The 26089-nt window shown below is 34.5% G+C and overlaps 1 protein-coding gene across 1 annotated transcript; it reads left to right on the top strand.

Annotated features, from left to right (window-relative positions):
- Positions 1–2420: 2420 nt before the first annotated feature.
- On the top strand, positions 2421–25253 carry LOC118747199. Its single transcript, XM_036481188.1, has 16 exons — positions 2421–2619; positions 2694–2872; positions 2943–3177; positions 5137–5512; positions 5601–5676; positions 5957–6041; positions 6104–6402; positions 6473–6609; positions 16851–16923; positions 17069–17150; positions 20675–20844; positions 20915–21233; positions 22145–22541; positions 22631–22706; positions 24547–24930; positions 25003–25253. Exons 1-16 carry the CDS (start codon positions 2541–2543, stop codon positions 25144–25146), a joined length of 3111 nt encoding a protein of 1036 aa, XP_036337081.1. The 5' UTR covers positions 2421–2540; the 3' UTR covers positions 25147–25253.
- The last annotated feature ends 836 nt before the right edge of the window (positions 25254–26089 follow it).

Below are 26089 nucleotides of genomic sequence, written 5' to 3'. Positions count from 1 at the left end.
TTGCCGTAAATAACACACGCACTGAACACAATCCTCACCACGTCGGAATTCCCTAGCTACTGGAACAAAGTCAAAATAATACCCGTACAGAAGTCAAATCGCGAACATAGACCGATAGCGATGCTACCGTTTCTTTCGAAGGTCCTTGAGAACTTAATGTTAAAACAAATTAATGCATTTCTGAGCAAATATTCTCTTATTACTCTGGTACTCAGTCAGACTTCAGGTCGAAGCGAAGTTGTACCACAGCACTACTAAATGTGACCAAAGATATCAGACAACGACGGACGAAAATAACATAATGTTCCATACTCTTCTAGACCACTCGAAAGCATTTGATAGTGTAAACCATCGCTTAAGGTGTCTAAAGATCAAACATTTGTTCAATTTATCGTCACCAGCTTTCAAACTAATTAACACGTATCTTTCTGACAGATCTCAAGCTGTATGCATGGGTAATTCTTCGTCCTGTTTTGTGTCCGTAATTAAATGTGTGCTCCAGGGTTCGTTCCTTGGCCCATTGTTATTTTTTCTATAGGTCAATGATCTACCTAAAGTTATTAAGCATTGTAACATTTACGTGTATGCTGACGATTGCCAAGTGTATCTTAGCTGTCCAATTGATTCAATTAATATATGTAATAGTGACTTAAATAACGATTTAAGTCTTATCAGCGAGTGGGCTAGTCACAATGGTTTTGTTTTAAGCCCCAGCAAGTCCCAGTGTATTGCAATTTATAAAAAATACTTTAAACTCTTTGACTGCTTTAAGAGTCCAAAAATCTGCCCATTCCTGGTATAAACGATTTGAAGGACTTGAAGACACTTTTTTTCCGGCAGTGACACTTTTTTGCGACTTTCGAAAAATTTTCAGCGTTAACACTGATTAAGACGATACGTTTGTAAGTATGTTTGTCAACATTCATACATGTTCATATATTAATTTGAAATTGCTTGAGATTACCTAGCTTTCTAGGAGAACTACTGATGTGCTTGCTGCTGCCATCGTTTGCAATAACAACAACAACATTAGCGGCAATAATCAAAACAAAACACAATTTATAAGCAATGTATCTTATAGGTGGTATTACTTGTGTGTGAATGCATTAAGTTATACATATATGTGTATGTATGTATGTATGCACATACTGTGAACAAATCGGTCGATGAGCTACAGCCAACATTATAGTACTAGAGAATGAAATGTGTCGTATTTAAGCTGAAATCAATTAAAAATAGCTTGTCGGTTTATTTTACATAGATTTCACTTTTGTTTCTAATTTTAAAAGTGATCCCTCATTGCCGTACAATTTTTCGACTGCCGCCCACGATGAGACTGCTTGTCGATTACATATGGCCTGAAGTACAATTTCGTAGGCCTTTCGGTGTCAGTCTCCCGTCGAGAGCCAATTGTGAACTTGATATCTCCGCCAAGATACATCATCTGTATACCAATGGCTCCAAAGTGGAATGCAGAGTCGGTGGAGATAAATCCATCTGCCCGATTTTGAAGAGCTTTCCAGGCATAAGTATTCATTATAGCTGAAGGTTTACGTCACGGCGAGCGTGCCGCCACTTTTTCGGATAGCCAGGAGGCCATTAAAACCCTGGCGTCTTTTAAAACATAGTCGAAACTGATCAGGGAGTGTAGGTCTCTTTTAAACGCCGTAAATAGTTAGCTCGATCTGGATTTAGTTTGGGTCAATGGTCATTGCAAAACTCTCGGAAACGAGGCTGCAGAAAAGTAAGCCAGAGAGGGTTTCACTTTGGTCTCGATCGAGTATTGGAACTCACCGTCTAATTGGAAACATATTCAGAAATCGGATCAAAGGTGGCACATAGCGGCGGCGGGTGTCATATATGCAAACTCATTTGGCCCAGGTGCAACCCTGAGAGAACACACAACTTATTAAGAAAATCCAGATCTGACGTTGCGCGGCTAGTAGTGATTTTTATTGGGCATTGGCCGGTCGGCACACACGCCAGAAGGTTGGGCATCAGTGGGCCATATCAACGTCACTCCTATACGTATGTATGTATGTATGTACGTATATAAAACTTCATTAAACAATAACTGAATATTTACATGCTTAGTGTAGCGAACCTATAAAATTTATTTAATCAGAATTCACTCGTACTAAGTCAATTGCAATTACATACTCGAATTAAATATTAACTACTGATATTGTTGTTAGTGTATTTTTTTTTTTTTTTTTTTTTTTTGAATTCATGAAGATGCGCTGAGAGAAATGCAATTTGGTGAAGTCCAAACGTATGGGTTTTTTTTTAACAAATCTACAAATAATAATTTTCCGCTGCATTTGCTAATACAAAGCCAATCAGGCATACTGAGTGCAAACTTTTTCATTAGTGTGACTCTAGAATAGTTTGTGTTAATCAAGGTTTAGTATAGCTCCGGTTTTCCGCAAGTATAGTACTCAGCGCGGTTACGGTCCAGTAAATTGTGATTCGATTATTTGTTTATCATAAATCGCTGACGAATTTAAAGGGAAGAAAAGCAGCAACAAAAAAAAACAACAATGTGGACCATAAAATATGCAATCGTGTTAATTGTTGTTATATGTGAAACAACTGCGCATCGTTGGATGGCCTATCAAGGTGGGGACCTTTGAGATGTTTTGCTTATGGTTTTAGATTCTAAAGTACTTATATATGTATGCATGGACTTTTAGTGCCAACAAATAACGCTTGCCAAACCCCACTTGGCGATTGGGGTATGTGCGTCTCATTGAAATACTGCCGGGAAGTCTTGAGATTCTACGAAAAACTGTCTGTAGATCAAGCGACCAGATATTCGAAGGCGCTACGCAATATTTGCTATAATCGTGTGACTCACGACAACTACCCGATTGTAAGTTTTAATGGCTAATATACACAATTGGTTTGTAAACTTTCATATTTACATAAATGTGGATCTTTAGCTTTGCTGCACTCGCCCAGTCTTCGAAGATACAAATCAAAATGATAATCATATTCTTCCCACCACAACGATGCCAACGTCAGCAGATGAACACCAGCCGACAATAAAAACTACGACCACAACAACAGTTGCCTCTCAAACAAATAGCGATGATGAACGTTCAGTGTCGGATGACAAAAACTCGCCACCGGAAACTTGTCGAGTGCCACACGATGGCAGCGATGGCACCTGCAAACGTGAGTTGTTTTGCTCTAACGCCCTCTGTGTTTTTATATCTTGCGCGCAGTATGACCAGCTTAAGCTTTCTGATGCTAGATTTAGTATTATTTTTTTGTATTAAACTTGGAATTTAAGGTTTAGCGTGGTGGCCTTCTCCTACTACAAGTATTTTTTTTTTGCTTAAGTATTAATTTTATATACATATATATACTTATTTTTTAAATAAAGTACGGGTATGGAATAAGTGAAAAATACTTACCTTTTTGATAGCAAAAAAAACCTAAAAGCAGAGAACTTTGTAAAGGCAAATTCGGCCAGAGAGTAATTCGGATAATACTTTTTGTTTATACCAGACTGGATCAGTAAGTTCGCTTTTGAACTGTTCGCACTGGTACTTAAACGAAACACTTGAAAAAATCCTAGATATGGTAATGAATGAACGAAAAATGAAAGCGTCCGAGTGTGAAAAAGTCGCATGCATATCAAATGGCTCAATGAATTCGATTTCGAATGACTATTTAGGTATAATAAAACTATTGACACAATTAGTCACAAACGCAATCGTGTTAGAAATTCGAAGGGCTTTTTGGCGCCATGGAACCGCTTACAGAACGAATTCTTGTCATGTTTATGACCATGACAAAGCTTTGATTCATCTCAGCTTATCGGAGAACAATCATCAATCAAAGCAGAATAGTCTTCACAGGTAAATTAGCATCGAAGAAGTTCAAGGTGGATGTGAAAGCAACTAGGTTAAGCCGAAAGTGTTTAAAGATGCACGTGGCACGTTTTAAACTGTTTGGAGAGGAAAAGAAACATTCAACAGCCAACTATTTGAAATATCTATTTGGAGAAAAAATTACCGCATTTGATGAAGTAACGAAGTTTTCTTTCTTGAATCCACCAGTCGAATGACTTTTGTCGCAGCTGCTGCGATGTAGAGGAAGTACAAAGATACCTATGATCGATCCATCACCACTTCCTTCAGTGTCGGGCTGAGCTAAGCACAGCTACCATCGTCGATTTTGTGACATCTGACGAATTTGTTTTCAATTCTATCACAACGAAAAATGTAGAGTCGCTCTCCTACGGCACCACAATAGGGCCATGGCTGCCTCAGAGTAAAACCGCACATAAAGCTTTTCAGGCGCACAGCGATTTTTACGCCATCAGCACTTTATTCAGATATATATTTTATATTGCCGCCTAAAAAGCTTAAACTGGAGTTCTACAACGCTGTTTCAGGGGCGTGACGATTAGCTCCCAGTGATTATCTATTGTTTTAAAACCTAAATAAATGCGTCTGGGAAATAACTATGAAATTCTCGTTGTACGAAACACCTATTTTGGCGATCTTAAGAAATCGTATTACTAGGAGCGCATCAAGAAATTGGAGAAATGCAGCTTAGTGCTGAGAGGAAAGGAGAGACTTTACTTCTGCTTCTTCTTCAAGATCAACACTGTAAACGCCTAAGCATTTCTGGCCCAGCCCCATGAAGCACGCCAGTCGTTTCTTTTCTATGCCAACTGGTGCTAATTGGAATTGCAAGAGACTTGTTTCCAATAATGAAATCGCGCTCAACAATACGTCTAATTTGAAGGCCTTGATAAGTCCTAATATATGGAGGACATTAGAAAATAAGAGAAATGCTGGAAACTATAAACATATGTTGAGAAATAAGTTGCTTTCGATTCGGAGAAAAACAATCCTTCATCTAAAAAGTAAGGGACTTTTTGAGGCGCTCTCGTAAATACCCCTTCAACATAAAAATCCTAATTTCTTGTTAACTGTTTTTTTTCCGCTTCCAACTTTTCCTATTTTTTTTTTAGGACAACTCAGCTGTAATAGTTATGATCTGGTCACATTGCTGACACGCTTTCTCATTTTTACTCTTTATCGCTCTCTCACTCTATATGCAATAACAATTGATTATTTATACCCATCTTTCTCTCTACCTTCCGCTGCACCCCTTTAGCATTTCAAACTTGCACCGAACTAATCACACGCGCACAACAAAATCCCACCGATAAGGAATTTCGCAGGCAATTAGAATTGTCGAATGCTATCTGCTTTAGCATCGGCACGAATATTTGCTGTCCGGTGGCGGAGAAAAAAACGGTGCAGCGTTCAAATGATGCCGCATGGCATCTGCCATCCGAAGACGAAGGCTGTGGCCTGACGCATCTTTCAACATTGAAAGTTGTAGGCGGTGGTAATAGCAGCATTGGATCTTGGCCATGGATGGCTCTAATCGGTTATGATCGATATAGCTTATCGCCATTTCGCTGTGGTGGCGCATTGATAACAGCACGACACGTACTGACCGCAGCTCACTGCATTTTAAGAGACTTGTGAGTTATTTGTAGTTGCGAGAGATGAAATTGTGATGCTCACAGAACAAATACAGAACGTTTTTTTTGTTTATTTCTAAATTTTCAGATCATTTGTACGCTTAGGCGAATATGATTTGAGCACCGAAAGGGAAACCCAACATTTGGACATCGATGTAGTGAAGGTGAGTTGCGTTTTCATGGGTTAGTTATTTAGCATATATGTAAGTATGTATATATGAAGTTCAAGTTAGGTTGCTTTAAGCGCAGGGATCTCTTTTGTAAAAGTAATTCGTACTATGAAAAACTTTAAGGACTTAAAGATGTACATACGTTTGTGCTAGTTTTTCGTTTACTACATATATCTCTTGTATTTATTCTTTGATATAGTACATACTTTTCTCATAAAAAGAGTAACTATAAACTTAAATCCACCAACATTAATATTTATTTCTCTTAAACCAGTCAGTTCGTCATCCAAATTTTGGTGGTAGAGATCGCCGCTATGACATTGCTGTCTTATATCTGGAGAAAAATGTCGATTTTACAGGCAAGTCACGCATAATATTCTAACATTAAGTATAATCTAATGTCATCAAACTCGCTGCACAGATTTCATTTGCCCCATTTGCTTACCCACATCACAGCAGTTGCGCAGTAAATCCTACATCGGCTATCATCCCTTTGTAGCCGGTTGGGGACGTGTCATGGAAGGTGGGCGCTCATCAAATATACTGCAAGAACTACAAATCGAAGTTATGGATAATTCTGTTTGTCGACGTAGCTATGAAGCGAACAAAAGGCTTGTATCCAATCAACAGTTCGACGATACGGTGGTATGTGCCGGCGATTTGGGTGGCGGACGTGATACGTGTGGCGGTGATTCGGGTGGACCGCTAATGGTGGCGGAGGTGAGTTTTGGGAGAAATGTTAACAAACAAAAATTATTCTATACCTTTTTTTTTAATTTGTATACATTAGCCATATAAAGGCGTGACACGCTTCTATGCACTCGGCGTGGTCTCATATGGCATTGGTTGTGGCCGCATTGGCATACCAGGCGTTTACACAAATACACAACAGTACATAGATTGGATATTGGAGATGCTGGCGCAGACGTAGTACCCGCCCGCACATGGATGTTGGCCTTAATTTCTAGTTTTTAATTTTAAGTAAGTGGCGCTTTTCAATCTTGGTTGGCTATAAATATTATAGTACTATATAGTGGTTGTCCACCTACTAAGGATACAGGGCGCCAAAGCTTAAGTAATCGTTTACTTAAACTTAAGCAAGCAGTTTCAAGGTGAAGAAGAAATATGGCAACTGCTTAAGTTTACTAAGCTTGCTGGTTTCCGAATAAATGTGCTCTGAAAAAGTCTACATATATATGTATGTATACATATGTAAGTATGCATGTACCTTTTAAATGCCAATTTTATAGGTACTCGTTGCTATATTTATTATTTTGTCTTTGAAACTGCATGCTTTGTTTAAGTTTTGTTTTTATAACTTTTATATGTAAATATTTTTAACGTAGCTTTGAAAAGTCAGCTCTAAGCGCATTCTAAAAAATGTTAGTTAAAAAAAATAATTTAAAATTAAAGAAATTTAATTTTATATTTAGTGTTTCAATGCAAATTTATTGGATTTTGTTTTAACTGTCTTTTAAATTGTATGTTTACGCATACACTCTAGACCATACCAGAAAAAAGGTACACAGTTCTCGCCTAAGTCTAAATTACTTTTGCAAGGCACTCCTTAGTAGCACTCAACCACCAGATCTCAGTTCCTACCACCCTAACATCAGTAAATTAAAGCTCCCTAAAAATCATTAAACTGATAAGGAGGTATTTTGATTATTCCAGCGGGAATATTAATAAAAAAAATTATGGCCAAATGTAGGTGTCACCGAAAAATTTAAAAAAGCAAACACTGGGCTCAGCCAAAGGAAAAAGAAATATTTCTCGAAACTATCTTCTAAAAATATTTTAGACTCAGGGGTTAATGGCAAAACCTTTTTTGTTTGCTTATAGGGTGGTACGGTCTAATACACACGGAACACGAACCAATGAAAAAAAGATCGATTGTAGATAACTCTGCATTCATACTGAAAGAGGCAGTTCCTTGAAACCCGAGTTAATTTGGGCACAGTTCTGTCTAGAGCTTAGAAAAATTATGAGTTAAAATTTCTATTCAGGAAAGGAAAGGGAATTTCTTTGCCCTCTATAACTGGGGTGGGCGCAGAAGTACTCTGCGAAGTAATTTTATCTCTCGACTACCTAACTTCGCGATCATATTCCAAATAAGAGTTCAAAATTTATGTGTATTTTTAGGTACAAGTTAATCATGATATTTTGTTAGATGATATTATCAATGAAAAATCCAAAATAGTAAAGCATTATTAAGCCTTATGGGTCTCGGGCACAATGGAGCGTTTTGTGATGTATCTAAAACAGAGACAGGTGTGACCACTTGGAGGGATATAGAGAGAATCTCCTCCTTAAACCTCTTAAAAATTTCTTTACCTTTCCATTAAAAAAATGAGTTTACGTCAAGAACCATAGGATGAAGACCTTTTTGAATAGTAAATTTTGCATTTGCACCAATGTGTGGCAACTGAACAAAATCGCCTAGCCGCGGTTACAGCGCCAAACAAGAAAAAGAATAATATACGATGCTGATGAAATTGATTTTAGCCTAATTTTAGTTGGTTTCAAAACCAGTATCTCAGCCATATTTGTGCTTGATTTAATTAAAAATGTAAATCTAGATAAAAACTGGTGAACTTTGAGTTGTCAATGAGTTAGGAAATACCACACAAAACTATCGATTTCAAAGATGCATACAAATTCATATACGTACACACATATTTTATAAGCACGCCACTTTGTTTCAAAACATACAAACATACATACATACATATGCACAAATAATGGTACTTACGCACATACATACTTGAATAGCTTATCATTGAATTAAGTCTCCTCGGGTTTGCCAAATATTCATGAAGATATGTTGGTAACAGAAAATAACGAAAGAAAATAAATCGCAAGTATATACACGTATGTATGTATGTACATTAGAGTGGATCAATTTTTGTGCGGGGAAAAAAATTTGCATCCTAGAAAACGAGGCACCCCCTTAATTTTTTCATTTTTATATTTTTAATACCTATACTAACTTTCAGTTTTCTACTGCAACCAATACAGGGTGCTCAATGAACTTGAAATGCGCTACTAGATCGCTGTGAAACTGACAAAAATATTGGTGATTTTTATAAAAAGCTACTGTTGCCATGACGACTGAAGCTTGTGCAATTTTTTGCGAGTATTGACGGCGAGGTCGCTGTTAGCTTTACATTCATTTATTCACCACGTTCAGGTAGCCTAGGGTCAGATCGTGTTGCATACGGTGACCAGACATCTACTCTTAATCATAAGTGTCTTATAACACAAAGTGAGTGATATTTTAGACAATTTTTAATATGTAAATATTTGTAAATGTAAATGCTGAAAATTTTTCTAAGTGTACGATTCCAGATTCCCACCAATTAACTGTCGTAATTTCGCTTGGGCGTCTGTGTGAAGAGCTATTTTAAGTGTCATCATTTACAAGCAAACAAAATTAATTATTTACTTTAGTAAGCGGCTCTCTCGCTCTCTCCCTCGTTGAAAACACGATTGCGCCAAGAAAAAACAACAATTTGAAGTTCAACTACTTGATCGACTAACTTGTTGACTGCTGATTGTGTTGAACTGGTTGGTTTGCGGTTAACTAACTTTTAAGCGAATTACACTTGAGTCGTTAACAAGTCTATGATATGAATAGAAAAAAATGGGTAATTAAAATGAAGAAGATGGCACTTAATACACGTGATATATGTACACATATGTATGTATGTACATACATATTTACATGCCTAACAATTTATGGAACACTTACGTTTTGAAACGGTTAAAAACACTACATCTGGTTATTGATTCAATTATAGCGAACACACAATTGTTGGGTTAAGTGAAAAGAGGTACTAAATGGTTTTGGCTTTGTTCATACACATACCTATTTACATAAATATTTATGTATATGGATTATATTATACTTATTTGTTTAAGCTTGATAATATATGGACTGTGAACTGTTTATTAAAATGGCAAAAGCTTTGGTAGTCCCCTTTGTTAGTTAATATATTCGCAAAGCTAATAAATATAGTAGAATAGAGTAAGACAAATCCAAGTGAGTAGAGTAATTCTCAAGTTTAATTAACATTTAACCTCAATTCATCAAAATAAGAAGAATTCATAAAAGTTGTTAAAGCTTTTTGACTGCTCAAGGAATGGATACGACTTTCAAATATTCAAAACAAAAAAACATTCAAAAAGAAATCTCTAGTAGAAATTTAGAACACGTTTGTTAATCTGAGGCACCTATATCAATATGAAAAGGGATGGGATTATATATGTATACATATGTAAGTGCCCTAAGGATGGAAAAAACAACTATAGCTGGCCTGCCGGGAAAAGTAGTGACAGACGAAACCTGCACTAGGGGCAGAAAAAAATCATTTAGAATGAGCAAGGACATGTTGAAAACTTCGTCAGGCGGTAATTCAATTCTTCTTGTTCCCGCGTATGCCATTCTTCTATTGTCAGTAATAAGATTGTACGCCCTCTACGAGCTCATCCAATTTGTCAATCCGCCAAGTGTTTTTCATCAGCGGAGTAGAATATCATTAAGTCTTAGCTTTTAGTTCTCAAAGGAATAAACCTATGTCTCCCAATGAAAGTAAAATATTTAGGAATAATTCTGTATAGTTGACTATACTGAACTGAGAACTCAAAGTTTTTGAGCAGAGTCTGAGAATATTTTAGAAAACTTGGGTTCCCGGGTTTAGTGCTGTGAAGGCTGAAGAAAAACATACTAGATTTACTTCCTTTGGAACTAAACATTCCAGAGGAACCAATAAAGACGATATGTAAGTTAAATATTATTGGCAAAATGGGAGAGAAATATCGATTGCTATTGCGTAGGCTGTGGCTGAGTAGTTAGAGGTGCGTACTATCATTCCGTAGAACCTGATTTAGATCTAAGCAAGTCTACCTTCTAGAGAGCAATGAAGCGGCCAAGAATACCTTGTAGAAGATACGATCATGGCTTTACGGCCGATCCAAGACCAAAAAAGTAACCAACACTGAACTAGATAGCATATAAAGGAACAAATTCAGATTAATTTATGCATTAGGTACGTTGCGAAGGGCTACCTAATCGGATGATTTTGCATCTGTAAGTGCTAGCAGATTGGTTAATTGAGAGAAGTTGGCTTTGATACTAGATTCCCTAAAGGCTCTGAAAAGGGCTCCTCATCCAAAAATATAAGTTGATGCTACATGAATTCTTTCACGAACTGAAACAAGACTGAGCCTACATTACATATGAGAGCCAACACTGGGGTCTTCAGAATTACCCATTGTGTTCGTGAGAGTCCCTCGCTTTGGTTGTCCCACTTTTGTATAAAAAAAAACTGGGCGCCGTTTTTGGCATAGATGTAGAACGGCTCTCGTAGATTCATTAGGCTGTCGAAGGCGTTTTTGAGGAATCAAAATTATGTGTAATATTCCCTTTGTTTTTGTTGGTTGAAGGAGCTCGATAGAAATCTATGTAATGACGTCTGCAAAAATGAAAATTCTATGGCCCTGTGCCTTTTTATTCCGTAATTTGTTTTGCAAATCAATACCTTCTCTTTAAAGTGCTAACTTACTAAGTAATTATATCTCCAGCAGTAAATACTGAACCCAATTTCAGTTGCCAAGGTTATCACTGATTATATACTTTTCAGTGGTCTCCGCACTTGTCACAGATCGCATCTATCATTGACTTAGATTTATGAAAACCCAATTTGTTCTCACATTCAAATGGGTCCAGATCTGCATCTTATATTTCAAAAACATATGCTCCTGCTGCTTTTCTATGACTCATTTCAGTGTAGATTTGTAATGCAAATGGAGTCTGTTCCACACAGCGAGCGGACAATCATTCTGTCCTTAACTACGGTACGTCTAGACGTAGAAATAATTATTTCTGAAGGCATTAATTTCCTCTTTCTAAATAGTTTCTAGAACGATGAAAAAGTTTGCTTCAATTACTCAACGTTTCATTAGAAATCTAAAAAAATACATTTTAGCTGTAATTATGTTTAATGACAGTCGAGTATTACACACTGTATTAAAAAAAAATAAGCGCAAAAACTCTTTTTATGAAATTTGCTAACAATTCAGCTTAGAAGTATTCTCCCTTTCGCATCCATATTTACTTAAGTTTTGTCATTTGATTTACTTTTAATATGTCAACAAAGTTGATTCAAGTAGCATTCTTGGAAAAAGCGTTTACACGCAATGTCGACAAAAATGAATAACAAAAAAATAAACTGAACTACCTTGAAACGCAAATCCGTAAATAATTTGGAATATCCGCATAAACGGATGCCAAGCTGGCGCAAATAAAAATTGCAACTGCAGCACAACTTTGATATTCAGCATTTATGCTACATATTTAATACTATTACTGTTGCTATTGCTGCCCACAACTCGATGATACAATTTTAGCATTTTACTACTTATGCAGCCGCAAAACGGCGCTGACACAGTTGATGACACACTGGTCACTAGTTTCGAATGCCGGACACGATTATTGATTTTATTTTAATTTGTAATGCTCAAAGAATTTTAAATGTGAGAATTTATTAAGCAATTCAGAATATATAAATGCATACGTAATTTTCCAAAAAAAATTCTCAAAGTGATTCAATTGACCAAATAATGTTCGTTGTATTATTTTTCTTGCAGTGCAATATTACAACTTTCTATTGAATTGCATGGGAAGGTGAATTACATGTTAGACTAGATTAAATTTTAATTATAGCATGTAAGGACGTCAAGTCAGCGGCTGTATTTAAAATAGTAGGTGTAAATGTAGAGCCCAGAGAAAAGGAAGGTCCTACAATACAAAAGTATTTAAATAGAAAAAGGTTAAGCAATCTTTTCCTTTAAAGTATTGAAAGAGCCGACCTTCTTTATTGTTGTCGTGTGCTTTTTTATGCCATTTTTCTTTATATTTTACTCCACTGTTTCACATATTATTACCAACAGACGTATACAAATATTTATTTTTATTTTTATTTTTTATTGCTAGGTAGCAACGCTATTAAAAAAAAAAAACAAAATTTTACTTTTATACTAATGAGTATCATAATATTTTCAACATACGTACGTAATGCGTATATAAATACTTTTAATTTCTGAAAGATGTCAACTCTATTTAATGAAATTGAATATGTCCATAAATGCCTTCTCTTGGGTACCCATGCCATACTGTTTAACCTAAATTACTACTTATTCAATTTAATTTTTTCACAGGTGGCAACCCTGTTCAAAAATATTCTAGTTCGAAACCTTTTTTGCACTACGTTTGTTGCATATATATTTTCTAAAGATATTTTACTTTGTCAGATAACAAAGGTTCTTAGGTCCTCCAACGTTCTATTTCTTCTTAAAAATGTTTTTAATTTTTTCTTATCTAATCTTATATATGGTAGTTGAATGGATATTAGTAAGAGCTTTGGGGAAAGATGGGTACACAATTCAACTGAGCGTAAAGAAAACTATAAAATGGCCTTTACCAATTTTTAACCTTTACCAGTTAATAATGGAGAAAATGTAATCCTAACAGAATAAAAATTATACAGAGGTCGAGCCGGCTATAAATTTAAAAAAACAAGATACAAATAAAAATTAACCAAATATTAAATTTCACTTAAATATTTTAGCCAGAAAAATGGTTACCTCAGCTTTTTATTTAATTTTTTTTCAGACGAAATTAGGAGCCATAATTTCATTGATATTTTGAAATTAAGATTTACCAAAGTGAGCATACCTTTAAAACTGAAAGAAAAAAAACCTCGTAAAAAACCCCAAATAAAACTCGAAATATCGAAAAGTGCTGCAAAAGCTCCGGAAAACTTCAAAAATTCACGAAAAAAAGTCCAAAAGCAGTCTCGAGAAATTTCGAAATACAAAACTCAAATGCTGAAAAGGCTACGAAAAATCCGAAGGTTTCCAAAATAAACCTCCCAAAATTTTCAAATAGTCATAAAAAAAAAAAACAAAAAGTCCTCAGGTAATCCCATAAGAAACCGAAAAACTGCCAAAAAGTCACGAAAATTGGAAGCGTTCCTTATAACTCCGAAAACTTGCAAAAATCATTAATAATCCCTCAAGGACCCGAAAGATAAAGAAACAAACCCAAAAAGTCAAGAAAATTGGAATGGTACCTAATAAATCCGGGGTAAAATTCAAAAATAAAAGAAAATTCCGAATAATTTTAAAAAGTCACCATAGTTCCGAAAAGTCCCAAAATAATACCTAAAAACCGCAACAAAATCACAATGAGTCGTTAAAAACTCCAAATGTCCATAAGAAATCCAGACTTTTTTTTAAATTCCCAGAAAATGTTTAAAACCCGTAAATTCGTGAAAATCTAAAAAATTTACAAAAAAGTCGAAATATCCCAAAGAAGTCTCCAGATTATCAATTCGTAAATATTTTTTTTTTTGGCTTAAAAATTACTTGTCTTAAATTCTAAAAATTCTAACTGGCAAAAGTTGCTAAGAATCTCAAAAAAAACTAAAAGACTCCTGCAGAATTAGCTCCAAAAAGTTTTCAAAAACTGAAAAACCTCGAAGAAACCCAATAGAAATTGAAGGGCCCCATACGAGTTCTGCGAAAATCCCAAAATTTGCAAAACTCACTCAAAACTCTGGTAGGTTTTTAAAAAATTCTCCGAAAATTATGGAAAGTCAGAAAAAACTGAAAAGCCCCAATCAAATCCCGAACTAATCGCAAACGGTCACCTAAAAACCGGAAAGGTTCTCAAAAAAAAAAGTATAAGAAGTCGACAGAGCTACAAGAAGGTTTCGAAATGATTTCGAAAGAAATTCCAAACTGCAAGAAGTGTTAAAAAAACCATCGAAAGGTTATGATAAAAAATTCCAAAGGTTACGAAAAGTCAAAAATGTCACCGGAAAAATAACCAATGGTAAAAAAACTGGAAAGGTCTCGAAAAACCCTGCAGCCCGCAAAAGTTACAAAAAATACAAAACAAAAACAGGAAAATGCCGAAGGAATTCCGAAAGGCCCAAAAAGGTTACGAAAAATCTGAAATTCCAAAATAACTCCCGAAAATTTTTGAAGAAAACCCCAAAAATTGCGAAAAATCTGAAAATCTACAAATTATTTTCTTTTTTTTTATCAACGCCAATTAATACAAAATACAAAATTGTAAAGGCGCTGGCCCAATGCAGGCTTGCTTTGCTCGCCTTGCTTACTTTAATTTGCTTTGATATACTTCAAAAAACCGTTTGGCCAAATGTCGGCTTGGAACGCTGTCAAAGCAATCAGCTTTGTAGTTAAAAAGTCAAGGTCTGTTCCCTTACACTAAGAATAATTTTCCCACAAAATTCCAAAAAATTAAAAAAAAGAAATACAAAACAATCTTTTCAGATTTATTTTTAAATCAATGCGAATTAATTTTTGCAATTCATAGGAATGGTAATAATTATACATACATATATAAATATATGTACATTTATTAAAAACAACAAACTAAAAAAAAAATCGATTTTTCAAGAGACGACTGACCAGTAATTTGTGCTTTCTGTGAAAAGTTGCTACGTCTTCATTTTATGAAACCTCATATTTTGATATAGGAAGCAAGAGAAATTAAGGAAATTAAGGTACGTGTTTTATTTTTTCTCGTTTATATTCAATGAAAGACAAATTTTCTAAGTCCAAAGAGACCTCGGATATCCGATAAGGCAAAAATAATACGAAATCTTTTAACAAAGATCGAATCCTTCTGATTCATATGGAGTTTTGCTTTGCTTTAAACACGCAAAATGTTGTATTCAAAGTTCCTGTAAAATTTGTAAAAATGGACTTAGCAAATTTCATTTTTAGCCAGCGACATGTTAAATATAGATATGGAAACATAGAATCATTTTTATTAAACTTTGGATTACTTACATTATACATATATTCTTTTTTAATTACGTAAAATTTGTACATAAAAGTGTGCAGCAGTTTATTTGAATTTATTAAGAACGGGAACATACCTTTTTGTCAGAAGCCTACACAACGCTTTCAAATAAAACATTTGCCTATTTGAAACTTTGAGGCCCCTAAAGCAATTGAAGCAAAGCTCCCATTTGGCCACTCCTCATACGTTTTAGTATATTCCAAATGACTTTTGACAGTTCTCAAAGCGAAGCAAGCAAAGCAAGCCTGCATTGGGCCAGTACCTTAATTCAAAATAAAAAAAAAACATAATCACATACATGTCAATTGTTCAGATAATGCACTCATTCAGAAATATTTTTTTCTTGGTATCAATTTTATGAAAGGTATAAATAAGTTTATCGATTTTTTTTTTTCAAATACTGATATGTATAGCATAGCATATGTAAAAGTACTTAAACATTCGTGTATTCTTATGTGAATATGAGCGAAAATAATTTCTCTAGTTTCTCATAGTAACTGTACACAAATAGAATTTAAATACGAGCTTGTCTCTGGGGTATTTTTTTTTTGTGTTGCCTAATAACTGTAATTACTAGATACGGTTACTTCCCAAGATGTGCGCCGCTGCAGAGCAAGTTCGTGCTTTCAGTCTTCCGTTTGTTGTGGAGAGTAAATACACGCAATGAATGCCTTCGTCATAGTTCTCGCGCTCTTGAAATCAAGTGTAAGCAGAGCAATTTTGCTATAATTTAATCTAAACAAAATTTGAATATTCTCAATGTTAATTTCAATATTAAGCAATTTATATTTGTAGTTTCCTTAAGTGGCAAGTGAGTTTGTTGGCAAGTGATTTTATTTTCCATCGTTAGCATTGCTAATTTTGACCAAACTCTCACAAGAAATCCCCGTTAAGCTGGGCTGCAAAGTGAAATACATGCTAAATTATGCATTAATTTCAAGATATTAATAAAGTTGTCATTCATTAACTTCGCACAATTTTATGTTTGTATAAACATGTGTATGTAAGTACATATATTCATACACCCTTAATCGCTCGTGTTTCATGTAACCGGCTACTGTCTACTGGACACTGGCTGTGTTACTAAATAATTGATGACGGCTCATACACGACACATGTACAAATATGCATTGTAAATATAAACCGGCTGGCAGTTTGTTTATGCGAATGCTGTTGAATGGTTTGAGTAAAAAAGATTCGCTGAAAACTTAGTTAGCTGAAAAATTAGCAGTTTTGCGCTATGTGAAGATTCGTTTGTGATTTTCGTAAACAGTTTCGATTTGAACGCGTACATAGAAGCTAGCATTCGACAAGCTTATCGGCATATCGCGTCATCAAGAAATAATGTGAAGAAGTGACAAAATTTTAAATTACATAAATCATAGAATAAATAATTCGTGTACGAGTGATGGTGTGAATTAGAAAATTAAAGAAATAAAAAATTGTAGTGAAGCTGCAGCATTTTTCAAACCTCAAATAAGTGCATAAAAGTTTCGAAATTGCTATAAGATGAGAACTTCTCTAGCTCTATTGGCATTTGCTTTTGCCATACTGCCAGCGGTTTACTCACAAGGTAGGTTGGAAATGTAAAGCAAAAAAAAAAAAAAACAAATCACGCGCATGTAATTTAAAATAAATATTTAATTTAAATTTTGCTAAGTCTTGGAATATTGTGAGAAAATTTTTGTATATGTATGAGTAAACTTTTGAATATTCAAATAAAATCATGAAGAAAATGCATGTCAGAAAATGGCACTAAAAGTCAACTATTTAATGTTGATTTTATTAAATAAATATTTAGATATGTAAAATAAAGTCAATTGGCACCAGTGCGATTAAATGTATGAAACAAGTTCTACTACTAAACCAGTAAACAGGCACAATCTTAAATATACGGCACGGCGAAAATTTCAATGAAAGTAAAAAATTACCTTTGTAAAAATAACACAGACTCAAAAGTTTAAACGTTTTTTTCTAAATATTCTTGAAGTTTTCCTTAAATGAAGCCATAGTCCAGAATGTGTGAGTTTTTTTTTATTCGCACTCAAAGGTTAAGGGGTCATAGAACGACCTTGTACCACAAACACAAAATCTTTAAAAGGCAGCGCACAGTGGTTCAAAATTGGCATTTTGTGTTCACAATTCACTGGAGCCTTAATTTTTCACTCAATTTAATTATTATTTTTTTAATGAAAGCTAATAAAATTTGCAAAAGACTAATTGAGCCCGATTTCGGAATTTTTGTTTGTTTGTATCAGTGTTGGCACTTATCGATTGTTTTTGTAATCAATTAGTAAATTCGATTTAGTTTAAAAAATTAATTTTTAATTATTAATCATTTGGTGATAAAATAATCTATTCTGGAATTTTCCTGTGCACAGAAGGCCAGTTAATCTGGTATGGCAAGGTCGTTTTTCCTCATCAATTTAGGAAGAAATTTGGTGTGCATTTTCATTAAGATCTATTCTAAGAGACGTTATGCAAAATAGGTATTAATAACCCCCTGCACATTTGCGATGGGTTGAAAAAATTTCCAGTCTATGTATTACTAATAACAATAATTATAATTTTTTGTATATATTATGTGTTTTTTATAGGCTTGAAACACAAAATAATAACTATAACTGGTGTTTGCTTTCAAATTTAGACAAACTGGACCGCTTAATCAGATTTTCTTTTTAATTGGATTAGCGATTAACGATTAAAATTAATTAATCGTAATCACAACCGACGATTAACGATTAAAAAAATTTAATAATTAATCGCGCAGCAGTTAATTTTTAATCGTTAATCAGATTAACATTTTGCCAACACTGGTTTTTATTAATTTTTTTAGTGCAAGGTGCGGAAAAAGTAGCAAGTTTTTGAAGAAAATCGACTCTTCTATTCCAATTAATAAATGTTACATAATAAAAACTAGTTGAAAACAATTGTAGAGTTTTCAGAAAATGAAAAAAAATAAAAAAAAAGTTTAATTGTTATAAAAAATTTTTCACCAAAACTAACTTTTTGTTTGCATTTTATAAAAATTTTGGTTATGCAGTTTTATAGATAAATTATTTTTAGTATGATAAAGTGTAAGTTCCAAGTGGCTAAGAGTTGATTTTTAACAATATAACAATATAACGCTTTTATTTCCCATTTAGCACGCAGATGTTAGCGAAAAAATTCTTAAAAATCAATGCGACCTCTTAGCCACTTTCAAATTGCACTTTGTTCTACTAAAATTTAATTATATATAAAACTGCATACGCAATATTTTTTTAGAAACAATTTTTTTTTTAATTTCTGTGAATTTTTTTTTAAGACATTAAAGTTTCTTTGTGTATTTTTTCTTCGTTTCGGGGGAACCCTACAATTGTTTTCAACTTGTTTTTATTATGTAACATTTATTAACTGGAACAGGATAGTAGAATTTTTTTTTAGAATTGCTACTTTTGCTGGATTTTGCTCTAAAAAATTTAATACAAACAAAAAAGAATTCAAAAACCAATTGGTCGCCTGCAAATTTTATTAGCTTTAATTAAAAATAATAATCAAATGGAGTGAAAAAATGAAGGCTCCAGTGAATTGTGAATACAAAATGCCAGTTTTGAACCACTGTGCAGCGTTTTAATGACATAGAAAAAGTGGTTTCCTTTAAAATGTTTCTGTAAAAGATGATATTCATTCCAATTCACTTCTGTTTGGTTATTTAATGATCTGCTAGAAAGCTTACTGGAGTTTTTATGAAGTTTGCTTTGTTCAGCATTTAAACGCGGGGGTACTTTCCCTAGCCTAAACTATATCAGCGGACATATCCATTCATAACAGCTTAGTAAAGTTTTTGTTAAAATATTTCCTTCCTGACACACCGGTGAAAAATCTCTATTCCACGACTCTGGTCCGGTGCATCTAAGGGGCTAGTCTTAAACTTAAGAATACATATATATATATATATGTATATGGTTGTTTCCTAGTTATAACAAGATACCACAATGAATAATAAAATAATTTAGTTTCCTGCGTTTATGATTATTTAATTGAGCTGGCTGGTATTCATATACTACGATTATACAAAAGCATACGAAAGCGTATGAGAGTATTTAATTTAACAGCTGCTGGTCTTAATTTAATTTCCAGAAGCTGCTTTTTATGTGCATTAAATATCAATTTTGGTAAAATACTACATATGTTTGTACATACATACACTCATGGCACTTAGTATTTCGTATGCAAGTTTTGTAAACCAGTTGGCGGTCAGTTGATGGCCCGAATTCAAGGCCATGAATATTCGGGCGTGCAAAAAAAAAAATATATACATATATATAAAAATACATGAATAGGAATATGAGAGTTGAAAATACAAAAAATATAACAAATCAATAATATACTATACTTAGGAGATATTTGTTTAAAGCCTTGACAATGAATTGAAATTAAACAAAGTGCTTAGTGATAGATTGAGCGATAATTGTAGCCATATATGTACTTAGGAGACTACTCGTGTTTACACGTACAAATGTATGTATGTATATGTGGCAGGAGCGGATCGAGAGTGAACCGCAGTTTATTTTGGATGCGCCGGTGTAGATAGAGATGAACCTTTTATTACCTTACACCTTACACCTTATTTTTCAATAGCCTTGTCAATTGACGTTAGTTTAGCCTAAGATGAAAATTCACAGATCCTCGTATTTCCAGATGATCAGGAAGTACATTAATGGCAATGCCTTTTATAGTACTTGGGACCACTTGCGATACACTTGTCCCTTTTTAAAAGATCTAATTACTCCAATTTGCCTTGGGAATAGTACGATCGTCATGGCTGAAGTTATGGATGGAGACGATTGTGCATAATTCACCATGTCATTTACTATTAAAATTAAGAGCTCTATCTAATAATAGGGAAGTACATCTTAATAAAAATGGAAATAAAATGAAAAAAGCTAGCCTTCATTCACCGTTTGAGAATTGCGAGCATGTGCTAAGTTGATGAAAGAAATCATTTACCAATTAGTATAAAAATTATTTACTTATAATTTTTTTTTAAGTACATATGCCACTCCGGAAATATTTTGAGTAATAACAAAAATCCATTTTTGCTTTTTTCCACAGGCCAGTATAACTGCGTCACACCGGAAAACTACTACGGCTTTTGCGTGCAACTACAATATTGTCCACAAATAGCGAATGTATTCAACGTACGCAATCGCAATCAAGCCGAACGCTATGTTATAGCATCACAGCGTTCGTGTGGCACACGCAGTATTAACGGCAATCCAGTGGTATGTTAGATAATGTTTGGCGCCAAGAAAAGTAAATAAGAAATTCTAATCATTTACAAAATGATTTTAGGTTTGCTGCTCGCGGCCAGTTAATCCAGCGCCGCAGCCGCAGCCGCAGCCGCAGCCACAACCACAACCGCAGCCACAACCACAACCGCAGCCACAGCCTATTACGGAACGACCGACAAATCCTTTCCTACCCCCCGTACCTTCAACTACTTCGGCACCAGTTATAATACAACCGAGACCACCAACCAATCAACCACTTCAGATCTCAACTTCTCGTCCCATAGCAACAACGAGTACAACAGAAGCGCCAAGAGAAGTTGTAGATCGTGCATCTGGACAGGAATGTGTTGATCCAAGATTACGACGCGGTGTTTGTACTGGTAAGTACTTAAGAAGAAAAATAGGTAGCATATCCATTTTCCAAAGAAAGCATAGTTTAGTTAATTTAACATTAACTGAATTCGCATATGCTTCAAACCAGCTCACTGACAGACTTTCAGATATTGAAGTGCTTGGTTAGATTAAGTTAGCTTGGCTGATCCGTGCGATCTCATATACTTAGATCATTAGTTGGCCGGTCCTTGGTAAATAGCGATTCGTCTGTAAATGCAGAGCTCGTCTATCCTGTTATTCCGTTGTATAATATAAATTGAGTTTGCCATTGCAGCCATTACTGCTTTGGTCGTTGCCTGAACGTCAATGAAAACCTTTCAGAATGACTTTAGAGGGGTTATTTGCAGATAAGAAAATACTTAAGTAATCTAAGCACAAGCTTCGGATAGAATACAGCAGCTCCTATTCCTTCAATCATTCTAGATCCGTCTCTAAATTAATATCAGATGAGACAATTGTTTCGAAGTCCCTTCTTCTATCCGTGACGTGTGGCGGCCCTTTTTGAAATTGGACTGAGAAGCCGCTTAATCTAACTTAACAGCTAGCTCACGTAAACTGTAGTCAAATGGCCCCTGTGTAAACCATACTGCCGCAAATATCTTGCTCGCAACTAGACTTGTGTACTTGATAGCATCAAATCTGTTGACGTATGAGCCTTTTTTAGCTCCACGAACCGTATAAATACCCCAACGCTGAATTAAAATCAAAAAGTTTGCCTATCCGGTAATATATGGAAGGATTAACTGAGACCGCGACAGGACTAATTGCGTTAATTGTTTGGATTCAAGCTTTATCTAAAAACTATTTGCTTTTGACTTTCTACCGGACTTACTATCTGTATATAATTCCCATACGAATACTGAGATACGAATAACATTTTTGTTTTCCCTCTTTTTAGCCATCTCCAGTTGCCCTCAATTGATTACAGAACTCTATGCGAAATCGAATGATCCTGAATTTGCTGATTATTTACGTGCCTCAAATCGCAATTGTGGCGGTGCTGGTTCTGTTGTTTGCTGTCCGACAACAGACAAAGCCGTCACAAATGCGCCAGTGATAATACACAATTCTGACGAGGTGCCAACACGTCCACTAACTTTGGAGGAGGGTTGCGGTCATACATCGAATTCTTATAAGAAAATTGTTGGCGGAGAAGTGAGTAAGAAGGGTGCATGGCCATGGGCAGCACTGCTAGCCTATCCAGATGGTTCTTCAGCTTCACCATTCAAATGTGGCGGCACGCTGGTGACAGCACGACATGTGATTACCGCGGCACATTGCATACGGAATGATCTGTAAGTGAAAGAAAATGAGCGGGAAGGCGGTATTCTTCTTTAAGTATGAACAAATTACTGACTTATTTCTTTATTTCTTTTGTTTTTAGCGCCTATGTACGTTTGGGTGAACACGATTTGAGTACCGACACGGAGACGCGACATGAGGATATAAATATTGTGCGGGTAAGTGGTGGGGGGTCAAATCTTTTTTATATACATAAAGCGGTGGGTTTGAGTTTCAACAGAAGTTATTGTTCATAGTATTTAATTCAATATTTTATAAGCGAAATCCAAATTCCAACTGTAGCTATAAATGTTTGGTCTTCCCCTCCTAAGACATACCACCAAATTCGTCATAGACGAACCCAATAACGTCACATACATCCTCATTATGTGACCTTACTTAGCATTCATTTTTAAAGCTTTGTCTTTACGATTCACATCCCTCTAAGCCCCTTAATCTCGAAAATATTTACCATAAATATGTCGACAAACAATTCGATAAATGTATCAATTAATACGGTTATCATTATCGGACGTCAAGAAGTACCGACTTATCGTTATCGATAAAAAAGTCGATATTATTGGTAAAAGAACTAATATTTAGCGTATTACTCATCGAAGTGATATCGATTAGTATATTTTTGGCCATGATTTTGAAAGTTGTTTTAGTCATTTTACATCTGATCGGCTACTTCTAACCAAATTCTTCTGTTAATCTTTTTATTGTCATAATTTATCGGCAAAATCTATCACTATTAAAATTATAGGTACATTTATGAGCGTCGAATAATAAAACACACTGCTATGTAAATCTATCCCGGTAAACATATTGTTAAAAGATTAATTATGAAGCGATATGCCTATCGAAATTAGATAATATTACCATTCAAATTAATATCGTCAAATATATCGATAAAAAATCTATGAAGTCGGTAAAAATGTCGCTCCATAGGCGATTACTAAATTTTTAAGCATATAAAAAGTAGTGGCATTCAAATTGATATCGATAAAATATCGATAAGCAGTTGAATAACATTGATAGACGTAATAATTTCGAGCACTGTACCTACCAAAATTGTATCGGCTACTGCATTTATCAGCATCGAATATCAAAAATCACTGACATTTCAATTGCAAAAATCAATAGCCTATACACCTATCGAAATTGTACCCATTAATATATTTATACGCATCGGGTATAAAATTGAAATTTTAATCGATGTCGATAAATATATCGATACAAAATTCATAATATCGGTGAAAGAATCAACTAATTTTTCGTGAAATCGATATAACCGATAGCACTATCAGTGAAATTGTTAATAAAGATCGAGCCAATAGACATGTATTAATATCAGGGACCGTAACGGTTATAATCTTAATAATAAAAACCATAATTTAACCATTAAAATTTAAATTCAATTTTGCTGATTAAATTTCACTGTTATTTTATAATTTTTATTTTTTCAAGAACAATCGTCTTATTATTATATTTTCGATCAAGTTCCTTATTTTTGATTTTTGTTTTTTCGATAATATTAAAACCGTTATTGTAAGATTTGAATTTTTGTTTATAAAAGATTTAAACCGATAGTAAAAACACAGTCTTTATCATAACGGTTAAAAATGATCGAACAAAATAAAAACCCAAAATATCGATTTTTTTATAGAAAAAATAAAAATCACAAAAAAACGATTAAATTAGTCTGAAAAAAATAAAAATCCCAATTTAATCTTATTCTTGATTGGAAAAAATATATATAAAAAATAAGAATTTTGCAATGATCTAAAAATATAAATCTTGATATTTAACCGTTATTTTCGGTCTCAAATTGATATCGATAAAAAAATTGCAATACATCGTTAGTGTTTCCCACTATAAGTTATCGATTAACATACTGACAAATCTACAGATAAGTTAATCGATAGTTGCATCTATTACGAGGACTTTGCATCTACATATTTTCCAAATTTTTAAATTAATTTTTGAATTGTTTGCTTCTCTTTTTTTTTTTTGTAGAAAGAAGCACATCCACAGTACAACAGACGTAATGGCAAGTCGGATGTGGCTTTACTTTGGCTCGAACGCAACGTACAGTTCCGCGACACTATTTCACCAATCTGTCTCCCCACTACACAATCGCTTCGCACAAAATCCTACGTTAATTATACACCTTTCGTTGTGGGCTGGGGCAAAACCATGGAGGGTGGTATTTCGGCGACGGTCTTGCAGGAGTTGCAAATACCGATTTTCAAAAATGATGTCTGCGAAAATAGCTACCGTCGCATCAATCGCCTAGTCTCGCAGGATCAATTCGATTCAGGTGTACTATGCGCAGGTGTGCTCTCTGGCGGCAAAGATACATGCCAAGGTGACTCTGGTGGGCCATTGATGATACCAGAGGTAAATTAAGTGACCATTTAAACTTAAACTAAAAACGTTGTATTACAGTTTGATTTTATTTCGTCTACACAGTCGTATAAAGGTGACTTCCGCTACTATTTGATCGGTGTAGTCTCGTATGGTGTGGGGTGTGCGCGACCAGAAGTGCCTGGTGTATACTCGAGTGTGCAACACTATGTCGACTGGATATTGGAGAAGATTGCTGATACAACATGAGATTTGAATTATTATTTTTTTTTTTAATATTTATTTAAGTTATTATATTTTTGCTTTTAATTTCGAAATGCCTAAATGTGCTAATGGTTTTTAAATGAGTAAGAAGTCATACTTTAATTCTTTTTTAATAAAGAAACAAATAAAATAAAATAGAATCTAAATAAACAAATGTTTTGGGGGTTTTATTATTTTTTAAAAATGTCAAGTAAGGAAGTACCGAATTTTAATCGTATTACGAATATCATATTTCTAAAACAACTCACTTGTGACCTTTCTATTAATTTTTGGTTTCTCCAAATAAACTGTTGAGTAATCATATGCAAAGTATTTGTCTCTCAGCTTTATTTTTACTTCATTTTTATGCGAAGCACGCTTAATTCGATTTTGTCGTAAAATTCGATCAAAAGCGCCTACTGAATTTAGAATGCTTGCATATATGTATTAATTCCATATTGAACATTTTTGATGAGTTTAATCGACGCAATAAATTAATTTGTTGCATTTTTATTGATGCACTTTTATGGTGTTGCAAGTGTTGATGATGTGATCACATGAATTGTTAGGCCGGAACTTGGATTAATTAAGTTATTAAAGACCAAGAGTTTCCAAAACACTTTTTTAAAGGTTTTTTGGTGTCCAATTACTCACAATTCGTAGCATGACGGAATATTTTGTTCATCCTACTTTAAATACCAGATATTTATTTAGCGCAAGTTCGTGTCTTAAGTCTTTTATATTAAAGAGCACGGCAAGCTTAGTTAAAGTCATCATATAAAAAGACTGTTTCGTTGCTGCGGGTTTTGCTGAGGGTTTGCCACCCCTCTACCTTCAGCTACAACAAACCAAAATTTTCTGTCATACCAAAATATAAAAAGCGGAGAAAGCGAAAGACATGGAAGCCTGTCCGAGTCAGATGGAGCCATCCCACCCCTTCTAAATGCCG

The sequence above is a fragment of the Rhagoletis pomonella genome, unplaced genomic scaffold, assembly GCF_013731165.1.
Source record: "Rhagoletis pomonella isolate Grant_MI unplaced genomic scaffold, Rhpom_1.0 Rhpom_scaffold_00011, whole genome shotgun sequence".
NCBI lineage: Eukaryota > Metazoa > Arthropoda > Insecta > Diptera > Tephritidae > Rhagoletis > Rhagoletis pomonella.
Note: the sequence above shows the minus strand (reverse complement) of the source record. Positions and strands in the feature narration are given on the sequence as shown.